Raw genomic sequence first — 12,774 nt, 5'->3', positions numbered from 1 at the left:
CAGCCAGGGTAGGTATTCTTCAGAAAACCTGTTATCATAGAACCCAGTCCAAAGAGATGAAAGCAACTCTTGTACACAAGTTCTGTTTGAAGAACATGGACACACTAGCCATCTGGATATTTCTCTATGTACCTTAAAGACATCATTTGGTTAGCATTAGATTTCAATTTGAGCCTTTGCAAGATGCCTCATGGGGAGTTTTAGAGATTTTAGAGGATAAAGAAAAAATTCACCTACTTTCAGTAATATAATTTGGTTTATTTTCTCCTCTCTGGAATGAAGTTCCAATTGGCTTGACAACAAAGGGGCTTGTACACCAAAATCAGTACTCAGACTGCCAAGCAGGTAATTGGGCAAGTTGGAATTTTTTACTGCCACTTCTTCTTCTTCTTCTTCATCCTCCTCTTCATGATGCTTCTTAACCAAGGTAATTGTAGGCTGAACCTCTACAATTTCCTTCCGTAGCTTAATATAGAAAAAGGTGACACGAAAGTTATGCAAGAATAAGAATTCTCTAAAGGGCAATTTTGTGACAACTTAAATATTTCAGTCATTTTAGATGTTACATTGTCTTGTCAACAACTGAATTCAAAGTGATGGATAGATCCTGATTCAGAAGAGATTTAAGCTTTGGAAACTGATAAAGTGTGGATAAGTCAAGAGAGTAAAAATTGTCTTTGACAGTATGTAATAATTTATATTTCTGTCAGAATGACAACTGCTTATAAATATCATGAGTCTTTCTTGGTACCTAAACATTAAAAAATATACCTTCTCTTCATATTTACAAAGAAACTTATTCACATAAGACTGACGAGTGTAGGTTAAGAAGACTTGAAGAATGCCTTCATTTTATGTTTCAGAAAAAGAATGGATGCAAAGTTCTGACCAAAACTACATTGATGGGAAATGTTTTTCTAGTGGTCTGATAGAGATTGCTGTTTTAAAACAAACAAACAAACAAACATAGGAAAACCATAATTCCACCAAAACAGATACTACTTCATCTTTGGTCAATTATTTAAAAATATAATCCCTCGTGATAAAAGAAGATAAAAAGAGTAGGGTAGATGAAGACAACTTCTGACCAGAACAAGAACAAAACCCCAAATCTCATTTTTTGAAAGCATGTCCTCCTATTTGAGGGCTAGCTAGTATTGTATAGGATTATAGGCTTCTTGATTTACTGTGTGGATTTAGCTCCTATATTTATTAAAATATATTCTACAAATTAACAAGTAATGAAAATGTAAACAATATCTAAACTTATCTTAAGCTGTATCCTAACTCAAATCTGTATGGAGACCCTAAAATAAAACACATTACTTATATAAATAACACATATATATTTAAAATTGTACTTTAAGACATTCTGTTTCAATCTTCTTTTGCTGCAAAACTCTCTTTAATTCTTTCAACTCTTCTTCCGTGCGTTCTTTCATTGGAAAGTTCTCAACCACGTAGGGCATGTGAAAGCACTTAGAAAAAAAAAAAAAGCAAGATGAAATAAATTCATTTGTAGTACCATTGTGCGTATCAGAGGTGGAGTGAGGGATATTATCCCTGATCAAAATGAATTCATAGGTCATCATGCGTGAGTGGAATTGACAGTGGAAACTTTCTTTAAAATAAAACAATGTACATCATTAGTAATGATGTAAACTTTGGGTAGAAATACTGTGCTTTTGTGAGGGATTTATTTCTAGAGCAGTGGTTCTCAACTAGGAGTGATTTTGCTTGCCCTGTCTCCCTCCTCCCCAGCCCTCCAGGGACATTTGGCAATATCTGGAGATATATTTGATTTTCACTAATGGGAGTTTTGGATACTACTGGGGCCTAGTAGATAGAGGCCAAAATATCCTACAATCCACAGAACAACCCCCACAACAAAGAATTATCCAGCCCCAAATGTGCCGCTCTAATGAAACCCTGTTTAAGAGCAATACTCAATCACAAATATGTAGTGTGGCCATATACTTCATTATCCAAATTGGAGGGAGGCATATTTGAAAGTGAGAAGGGTGCTCTTATAGTTAACTCTAGGACCATAGGCATAAACTGGGACTTCTGGTCACCCTACACAAAGAGGGAAATTGTGTTGGGAGGAATCTCAATGAAAAAGCATTAAAAACCCAGATGTTTAGAGGGTACAGGTAGAACTGTGAACAATATTATGTCTAGTTTTCGATCTATGTGGAATGTGAGTGAAGTGGCCTTTTGGAAGAGATAGATATGAAGAGTGGATGCAGGTAGTTCATAGAGGAAAGAAAATCTTTTTTTTTTTTTTTAAAGATTTTATTTATTTATTTGAGAGAGAGAGAAAGCATGAGGTGGGGAGGGTCAGAGGGAGAAGCAGACTCCCCGCTGAGCAAGGAGCCCGATGCGGGACTCGATCCCGGTACTCCAGGATCATGACCTGAGCCGAAGGCAGTCGCTTAACCAACTGAGCCACCCAGGCGCCCGAGGAAAGAAAATCTTAAGAGATGGTGGCTTGGAAGTGCACAGGGACTGAGCAGAGAGGGAAGAATGATAACAAGAGAAAGTGTCACAACTAGGTGGAATTTGGTATAGGGAGGGCAAGGATGCTCTGAATGTTTTTCCACGTATGCATTATCTTAAAATTATTTAAAAAAATTTTCTGCCATGAGACTTTCAATGAAAGTTCTCATCAGCTAAGGTGTTGTACCTGGAATTATGTCTGTTACCTTAAGAGCTCGACCTTTCACAGCCATCGAATTCCAGCATTCTTCTTTAATAAGTTCAGCCAAATAGGCCTTGGCGAGGTTATGCATCTCTGCATCCTTTCTTATCTTGCAGAACGTAGATGAAGGGAAAAAATAAACATGAATATGTGGCTTCTTAAAAAATAATCTGAATTATAAATTCACTAATCAGTCACGGCTGCACATTTAGTGGCTGTCTTCTTGCCCCACCACACGGAACTGTCCCGTGCTGAGATGCACTTGGGGAGAAACACTTTCCTGTCTCAAGGACCTTTCCTAAAGTTTAGTCTGGAGGCTTGGAATTCCCTTCCTTGAGGACCAGGGTATCAACATAAACACCTCTAAAGGCAGACAGGTCCTAAACATGAGCCAAGTTGGTGTGAGGCCAGCTGCATGGCCATGGTGGGCTAGACAGCTAAAATGCACACTATCACAGATCTGGCGGGTTGGTGCAGGGCTGGGGAGCGAACCCACTAATGCCAGGTCTTCCTGTTTTGTTAGAGAAGTTTGAAAATGTGTACTTTTTATGAAACTACCAGATATCTAAATGTTGGCTTAATTCTTGTCAATGCATATTTGAAGTGCCAGTTTGTGACCTCTGTCTTGGGGTCACTTAATTCTTCTATTATTTATATCCACTATAAATAAATGTCCCATGACTCTTGGGGATCATATGATTGACCTTTTCTCATTTAGAAACATATGTTACCTCAATTGGTTTTATCTGCTTAAGTAAGCCAACTGCTTGACCTTTAAGTGATTAAGAATTCTTGTTTTAATGGAGTTTGCTAAAAGACCTAATATGAAAGTGAGGACCAACAATCTTTAGTCCTTAGGATCCTCTTCAGAACCTCTTCTGCATTTCTCTTTGTTGGCAGAATTATCAGCAAACTAGTTAAGAATAATATCCCCTGGATTAGAAAATGTCATACTTGTTCATTCGATCATTCATGTTTATTTTATTCATTGTCTGATCAAAGGCTTTGTTTAATTTGCATTTTATTTCTTTTTTATCCATTGAGTTAATGGTTAATACAGTTTTAAATTATTTTTTCCTTAAATAAACAGCTGTTTTGGCCTATCAGTTCAGAACCTGCCTGATTCCCAGCCTACCCAGCCCTCCCCTCTCCACTGCTGAGGCTATTTGATCAACTCCTCCAGACTCCGTCCCTATTTCTGTGTCCAGGTTGTCATTACTGGGCTTTGGTCTTTCCCTATGGTTGAAATCCTGACCAGAGCTAACTAATATCCTGGTCCCTTTAGGACTGGGATCCCTGACAGGTAGGTACCACTAACTCTTCCCAGGGACTAGTAGTCTCTTCCCAAATGTGCCTGGGTTTATGGTGTTATCTGCTAACCCTGTTCTGTGCTGGACCATCTGGTTTCACTATCACATCCAATCTGGGGCTAATATTTCTTTAAAGCCCAGAGTTTAAAAAAAAAGTAATAATATTGGGCAAACAAGCATGTGAGGAGACTTTCTCTGTACCAAAGACTGCCTCAGAAGATCACAATGTGCAGGAATTTGATTAAGTGGCAAGGAGCATCTGGAGCGGAGGCATGGGGTGGGGGTAATCAGGGTGGGTTTATCAGTGGTCTGTAGGTCAGTAGGCCAGAGGAGGAGGTTTGTGGGGATGAGTGGTCACACATGAGCTTGGAGGGAGAAGCAACACTAGAGTGAGGATGGGGGTAGGCACCCGACCCAAACTCACTGCAGAGTGGTCAAGCTGAGCAGGCTAGGAAAACCTGGTGCCAGAATGGGAGGAGGCATTCCAGGCTTGGATGAAGCCAGGGTTGAAGGGGAAAAGCCTGAAGCCTGGTAGGCAGACTGGGAGTGCTTCCTGGTTTTTATTCAAGTTATGAAACATTAGCCAAGTGATTCTAGGTCCAAATGCTTAGTTTCCTCAAGTCAGGACAACAACAACCTACCTTTTTGGACGGTTGTGACCATCAAAATAAGTAACATTGAAAAAGCCCCTAAATTGGTGCCTATTTGTTATAAATAAGAAAATGGGATCATTTCTAATAGTTTTCTGTTGAGCGTAACAAAAGCCAAATTCTTTACCATGATGTATGAGGTCTTCAGAGCTGGCCTCTGTTCCCACCCCATTCCATGAAGCTCTCTCCTGTCCACTGTGCTACTGCCCTTCTGGCCTTTCTGTTCCTGGAATACTCCATTTCTGCCTCAGGGCCTTCATTCATGGTGCGTCCTTAGTCTGCCATTCTCTTCCCCTAACTCTTTGCATAGCTAACTCCTCTCCTTTTCAATCCCAAATGAAATGTCACCTCTTTCAAGTGGTCTTTGACCACAGAACTAGATGCCTCACATCCATCACATAATTCAGTTTACATCATACAATATAGAGAGATTTGTTTAGGGTCTGTCTTCTCTACCAGATTAGCTCCATGTGGGCAGGACCTATCTGTCTCAGTCATCGTATTCCCAGCACCGACAACAGTGCCTGGCATGTAATAGGTGTTCAATAAATGCTGCAGAATGAATGAATGGATAGATGAATTTTTCCTCCTTGAGGTGAATTTTACCTCTTTGAGTATTATTAAGGTCCTCTTGGTCCTGATTCTGTTATCCAATATATTTCCTTTCCTTCTCAGCCTCATGTCATTCACTAATTTGACAAATACGCCTCATTTCTATATCTTTACCCCAGTCATTAATTAACATGCTTAACAGGAGAGAGTTCTGGAGCATATGACTGGAAACCTCTCTGCTAGAGGCATCAAATTATCAGCCTCGTTTTGATATAGTTGTTGAACCAATTATAATCCACTTAAATGTCCTTGAATCCAACCATATTTCCTTCTCTTGCTTAGAAAAAAACATTTTTATTCTTGCACACTCAAAAAATCAAATGTACTGTGCAGGTTGAGAAAGAGGTAGCTTAAGAACATTCTGTGTAAAACACAATTAGGACTTTGACCTAAAATAAAATCCATACAAGTAAACAATATAATGTGACCACCACAAAGAGATGCAAAGTCTATAGCAATAGAAGTTTAGTATCTAGAGAATTAGAGGTTTCAGTTTGTGTTTTTCTCTAAACTGGACAGATAATAATTGGAATTCTTTTGTGGATGCCATACTCAAATATAATGAAACCAGAGGGAAAATGCATGATGATGATGAAGCTATTGAAACTACATTATATGATGGCCATAGGACCTGGGATCGCTAGCATAGACAAGACAAGACACAAAGGGAACATGGTAATTGCTAATCTTCTCTATTTTCAGAGTGACCATTGAGTAGATGATGCTCAAAGGGTAGAGAAGTCAGTGAATAAAGGGAGAAAGATTTCAATTGTAATTAAGAAAGAGCTAGTGGCGCCTGGGTGGCTCAGTCAGTTAAGCATCCAACTCTTGATCTCAGCTCAGGTCTTGATCTCAGGGTCATGAGTTCAAGCCACACGTTGGGCTCCATGCTGGGTATGGAGCCTACAAGAAAGAAAGAAAAGGAAAGGAAAGAGCTCACTAAACCAGAAGGTCCAAAGTTGGCATAAGATGGCTGAGAGGATTTCTAAAAATGTTCAAACATATGGTGGAAGATGGTTGGAACAAATGTCATGAAGGAGAGACAAAACATCAGATGTGTGGCTGGCCTAGACACTCTTCTTTCCCCTAACTCCCAAATTTAATAATTCTTGGACTCATTGTATTTATATGCACTAGGTTTTTGTTTTATTTGCATTATCCTAGAAAAGTTCTCCTTCCCATTTTCTTTTTACTTCTTTCATTATATTTCTTTCAGGTGCCTAAATTAGATTTTTCAATACCTTTGCCACTTCTTCCTCATTTTCATCGTGAAGTCTTTCCAGTTCTTCAAGATCCAGGCCAAATTCCTTTTGGTCTAATTTTGCAATATTATCTACTGTTTCATTTTCTTCCATCATAGTCAGAACCTGAATTTTCAAATAAGAAAGAATGATGACAAGTAAAGAATTAAACTTTATAGACATGCTTCTCTGAGTCTCTTTAGACAGCAGTCAGTAAAAAAAGAGATGTTTTATTTATCTAAATGTAACTATCAAGTAAGCATTATGGACTTATTATGGTCACTTAAGTTTTCAGAATTAACCCTTAAAAACTCATTAATCTAAAAACAACAAGAAAAATGTGTAAATTCATCACTTCATTCAATGAAATTAAGGAATTATTGATATTTAGGTGTGCTGATGGTATTGTGGTTATGTTTTAAGAGTTCTTATTTTGGGGTGCCTGGGTGGCTCAGTCAGTTAAGCATCTGACCCTTGATCTCAGCCCAGGCCTTGATCTCATGGTTGTGAGCTCGAACCCCATGTTGGGCTCCATGCTGGGTGTGGAGCCTACTTTAAAAAAAAAAAAGAGTCATTATCTTTTAGAGGTACATACTTAAATAATTAAGGATGAAATGATATAATATCTGGGATTTACTTCAAAATGATCAGGAGAAGGGATAGTGGGTAAGGGTATAGATGAAACAATATTGGCCATTGGATTTATTATTTTATTATTCTCTTTCCTTTTATACATATTTGAACATTTCTAAAATAAAAATTATTTTTAAAAGTTTATAACTTCAGAAAATTCAGGGCCAAAGAATATACATTGTAACATATATGACAAAGTATTAATATCATCAATATATAAAGAGCTCTTACAAATCAATAAAATATCAGAAAATATAACAGAAAAATTGAGGACTTCGATTTCAAAATGGTTGACTGAGAATGGGGTTTACAATCATCCTTTTCTGCCTCAATCCATAAAATTAAGAGGAAAGAAGTGTATAATAAATAGATAAATCTACTACTATAATTAAGAGGGAAAAAAGGATCCTTCAGTACCATGGAACCTGTAACATCTGAAAAATGAAAATCAGATGGATCTGAATGATACATCATAGCCCCAAGTGCCCACAAGACAATACTTAATAAAATGTAGAAGCTACACCAGATATAGGAGCATGGGGTAACCTAGAAGTAACTGGCAGAGTGATTAGTTGGGGGTACTATGTCGGAAACAGGCAGTGGACAGAACCTGCCTGTATGTGTACTGCCACTTGATAAAACTCCCCAGGGGGCCCAACAGTAGTAACATGGGTGTTTGCTGCCAAGTGGAGGGAACTGGAATGAATATTTGGGTGGGAGAGATAGGTCAATGACAAGGAGTGTGCCAGTGGCTAGAAGGAATTAGAGGACATCTCCCCCGCCACAAGATAGGTGGCCAAGCCACTTCCCAACACCACCCACCCCTTCTCATTTTACTGAAAACAGACCAGAATACCTGCTGAAGTCAAATCTTCTACACATCTTCCCAAGAAGGTTCAACTGGTGTGGTGGAATTATAATGGGGCATGTCAATTTTAAAGATGAGCATACAATAATAAAAATAATAAGAGACTACCAATATTTGGGGAACAACAAGACCATTGAAGAGAGACAATAAATTCAATAAACAGAAGACTTGTTACACGAAGAGTTAATTAAACAAGAGTGGAATTTTACAGTAACTAGGGATGCAAAATACTGTATCTCATGAAAAGAATCAAGAGATTATAAACTTAAAAGCTTGATCTTTGAAACAAAAAAATATTCAATAGATGGGTTGAATAGCAAGATGGACACAATTGAAGATAATTAGTGATCTGCAAGAATAAGTTAAGAATTCTGCTGGGTATAACAAAATAAATAAATAAATAAATAAATGGATACATACATAGATAAAGAGAGAGAAAGTGTGAAAGAAAACTGAAGGCACTTGTATGACACATCTAGAAGGACCTATAACTAATACACTTCAGAAAGAGAGAATAAAGAGAACGGGGGCCACGGTGTTGAAAGAAATAATAAGAGAGAATTTTCAAAGACATAATACAGCATGAATACTCAAGACTGAAAGGGCACAACCAGTGTGGATCAGGCCCAGGTCTAGACATAGAAATGTTGTGAAACTTAAGAACCAAATCCGAAACACTTCTGAAGGGGAAAAGAATATTGCCAAGTAGAAGAATCTGTCTAATAGAAGACCCACTTTAGCAACACTGGATGCAAGAATAGCCTGGATCAATAGCTTTGGATCAAATATTTCAGGGGAAGAGAAACCTTAAATCTGTAATTCTATAGTCATTAAACCATCACACAAGTGCAAGGTTGATATAATTTATAGACAGTCAGGGGATCAGAAAGTTCACCAATACCCACATCTCTGAAAGGATTATTAAGGATGTACTACTGCCAGAGGAAGTTGGGTAGAAAGACTTAAGTCTAAATAAGATTTACATGTTTTTAAGAGTCTTAAAAACTAGCAATTTAGAGCTATAATTCCAAATGATATCATTGAGAGAAGGTGAGGGAAACAGAGGAAGCTGAAAAAGTAAAAAGTAATAATAACACACTGAAGATCTTATCTGGAGGGTGAATACAGTATGATACACACTAAATCAGAGCTTCTCCAACTTTAATGTGCCAACAAATCACCTGGGGGGTCTTGTTAAAGAACAGATTCTGATTCAGTACATTCAGGATGGGATTAAGATTCCAGGTGATATCAGTGCTGCTGTGCTCTTCCATTGACTAGGAAGGTACCAGATGATGTAGAAGAATGGAAAGTGAAGCATGTGAGTTAGAATTTTTAATATAGAAATAGAATTATGATTCCCAAAATAGTAAAGAAAAAAATAGAACAATAATAAAAAAATGTATGAGCAATCCAGGAAGATAGGAAAGAGGGAAAAAGAAATAAGTTGAAAATATGTTAAATAGAAAACCAAAAATAAAATGGCAAGAATAATTTTAAACATATCAATAATCATAATAAATGTGTCTAAACTCACCTATTAAAAAGTTCAGACAGGATTTACAAAAAATAATCCAGCTATATATTCATTAGCAGACAAAAGAAAGTTAGAAATAAAGGAATGGAGAAAGGTATGTAAGTAAGTGAAATATATAGCAAAAAAATTAATATAGCAAAAATTAATATAAAAACCAAAATGTAGATTAAGAACATTAAAAGAGAAAAAGATAGATATCTCATAAGGATAAAAGGAATAATTTATTGAGGAGATCTCTTGTGCACATTTTGGCATCTGACATAAATATTGATAGAAATACAAGGATAAATTGACAAATTGCTAATCATATCCTAGAAAATAACAGTTCAAATAGCAAAAACATAAATATGGATATAAAAACTTGACACAATTAGATTGATCTAATAGGAAATTAAAGAACACTATACCTCCCCTGCCCTAAAAAAAACCCAGAGAATAAAATATTCTTTACAAACGCACATGGAACAGTTACAAAAAGCGACTGGATACAAGGCTACAAAGATAATCTCAACAAGCTTTATTTACTGACCACAGTGAAATAAATTTCAAAGTTAGCAAAAGAAAGATATACAAAACAATCTATAATAACATACAAAGCAATATGAAAAATGAAAACAGAGAGATGCATACATTCTTCTAAGAAACCCTTTGGTTGATGTGTTCAAAATGGAATTACAAATGTTTACAACTAAGGAAAGATGAGAAAGTTGCTTATCAAAATCAATGCAATATAGTCAAAGTGGTACTCAGAGGTATATTTAGAGGCTTTCACACATTGGAAAACAAAAGGAAATAAACCAAGTTTTCAACTCAAAAAAGTAACAAAATGAGGACAAATAAACCTGATGGAAGTAGGGAAGAACAAATAAAATTCTCAATTGATAAAACCCTAAAATAGTCAAATATATAGGTATAAAATCACATATAACGTTCTCTTATCATAATAAAGTCAATAAAAACTGTGCCATATTAATAAAATAGAAATGCTATTATAAAGTGTGATCAAGAAAAAAGATAAAAGGCATAAATATACAATTAGGAATAGAGAGCTATAACTGAAAAATCAGGAAAGATGTGAAATTAGAATATTATATTATATTTTATATATTTTAAAATCTAGATGAGACAGACAATTTTCTAAGAAAATATAATTTATCAAATCTATACTTGAAAAGAAATAGAAAACCTGACAAGACTAATGACTGTAGAAAAACTTGAAACAAAGAAAAGAATCAACTCCTCTAACATAAATCAGGCACAGATGGTTTTATATGTGTGTGTGGGTTTTTTGTTTGTTTTTTAACCAAATATTAAAAAAAGAGAGAGAGACTTCGTACTTTATACAAACTGTTCCAAAGCACAGGGAAAAAAATAGAAATAGAAAACTACTCAAATCACTTGTTAAGACTAGTATAACCCTGATATCATAATTAGACAAAGAAAGTACAAGAAAACAATATTACTTATGGATAGCGATACAAAATTTCTAAATAAAATACTAGCAAATAGAATCTGGTGTAAAATGACCAATGTCTATTGGAGGAATACAGGGTATTTGATAAACTTCACAATAAAATTCACAATAAAAACTCTTAGGTAACAAGAGATAGAAAGGAATTTTACTAATGAAAGGATATCTAACAGATACTGAGGCAAGTATCACACTTAAAAGTTAGAAACTTTCCCGTTAAGGTCAGGAAGAAGACAATCATGTCCACTCTCATGACCACTATTATATTAGAAGCCCTTGGCATAAGACAAGAAAGAAATAAAGTATAAAAATTGATAAGAGACATGATTTTCAGAAGATATGATAGTTTACCTAGACAATCCAAGAGAAACAATTGACAAAAGATCAGAACTAAAAAGAGAATTCAGCAAGGTGACCATATATAAAAGATAAAATCAGTAACATTCATATATACTAGTAGTAACCAATTAGAAAATGTAATAGAGGGGTGCCTGGGTGGCTCAGTCGGTTAAGTGTGCCGCTCCCCCTGCTTGTTCTCTCTCTTTCTCTTTCTCTGTCAAGAAGGTAAATAAAATCTTAAAGAAAAAAAAGAACATAAAAAGAAAATGTAATAGAAAAATATCCCATTCACAAAAGCAAAAAAAAAAAAAACAAACTATAAAATATCTAAAATAAGCCTAATAACAAAATTATACCAAGTCACTTCTAGACTGTAAAACGTCACTGAAGAATTTTTAATTGAATAGACATACATTTATTAACATATAAATATTACATGTATATAATACATATTATATATAAGATTTATATTATAGGGGGAGTGGTAAGATGGTGAAGTAGTAGGGTGACCTTAAACATGCTTCCTCACTGGAACACAGATAGATAAAGATTGGATCATTCTGAACACCCATGAAATCGATCAGAAGTCTTGGAGAAGGAAGCTGCACATCCACAAACCAGAAAAATGAACTGTGGAAGATGGAGGAATTCACCCCAAAAGAAAGAATAGGAAGAAATGATGGACAGAGATTTAATCAATGCAGATATAATTAAAATGTCTGAACTAGAATTTAAAACAATTGTAAGCATACTGGGCTTGAAAAAAGCATAGAAGACACTAGAGAATCCCTTACTGCAGAGATAAAAGAACTAAAATCTAGTCAGGCTGAAATTAAAAATGCTATAACTGAATGCAGTCCCAAGTGGAGGCCATAAAAAGAGGATGAATGAATTAGAAGAGCAAATCAGTCGTATGGAAGATAAAATTATGGTTAATAATGAAGCTGAAAAGAAAAGGGAAAGAAAACTATTAGATCACGAAGGTAGACTTAGGGAACTCAGCAACTCCATAAAGTGAAATAATATCCATATTATAGGAGTCTGAGAAGATGAGGAGCAGGGAAAAGGGGCAGAAGGGTTTTTTTTGTTCTTTTTTAAATTTTATTTTATTATGTTATGTTAATCACCATACATTACATCATTAGTTTTTGATGTAGTGTTCCATGATTCATTGTTTGCGTATAACACCCAGTGCTCCATTCAATACGTGCCCTTCTTAATACCCATCACCAGGCTAAACCATCCCCCCACCCCCTCCCCTCTAGAACTCTCAGTTTGTTTCTCAGAGTCCATAGTCTCTCATGGTTCATCTCCCCCTCCAATTCCCCCCCCCTTCATTTTTCCCTTCTTACATTTTTTTTTTAACATATAATGGATTATTTGTTTCAGAGGTACAGGTCTGTGATTCATCA

At 35.9% G+C, this 12,774-nt stretch overlaps 1 protein-coding gene across 1 annotated transcript in view; it reads right to left on the bottom strand.

Moving 5' to 3' along the window:
* The window catches only part of CFAP43 (cilia and flagella associated protein 43), a 96,371-nt gene that overhangs the window by 33,724 nt on the left and 49,873 nt on the right, over window positions 1–12,774 (bottom strand). Inside the window, exons 13-16 of the mRNA XM_081823071.1 lie at window positions 6,515–6,640; window positions 2,706–2,810; window positions 1,362–1,478; window positions 238–465 (exon numbers count right to left, since the gene is read on the bottom strand). Coding sequence (XP_081679197.1) covers window positions 238–465; window positions 1,362–1,478; window positions 2,706–2,810; window positions 6,515–6,640 — 576 coding nt within the window. The remainder of the gene's footprint in view (window positions 1–237; window positions 466–1,361; window positions 1,479–2,705; window positions 2,811–6,514; window positions 6,641–12,774) is intronic.

This window comes from Leptonychotes weddellii, chromosome 6 (assembly GCF_054177405.1).
Source record: "Leptonychotes weddellii isolate Sample4059 chromosome 6, ASM5417740v2, whole genome shotgun sequence".
NCBI classification, from domain to species: Eukaryota; Metazoa; Chordata; class Mammalia; order Carnivora; family Phocidae; genus Leptonychotes; species Leptonychotes weddellii.
Note: the sequence above shows the minus strand (reverse complement) of the source record. Positions and strands in the feature narration are given on the sequence as shown.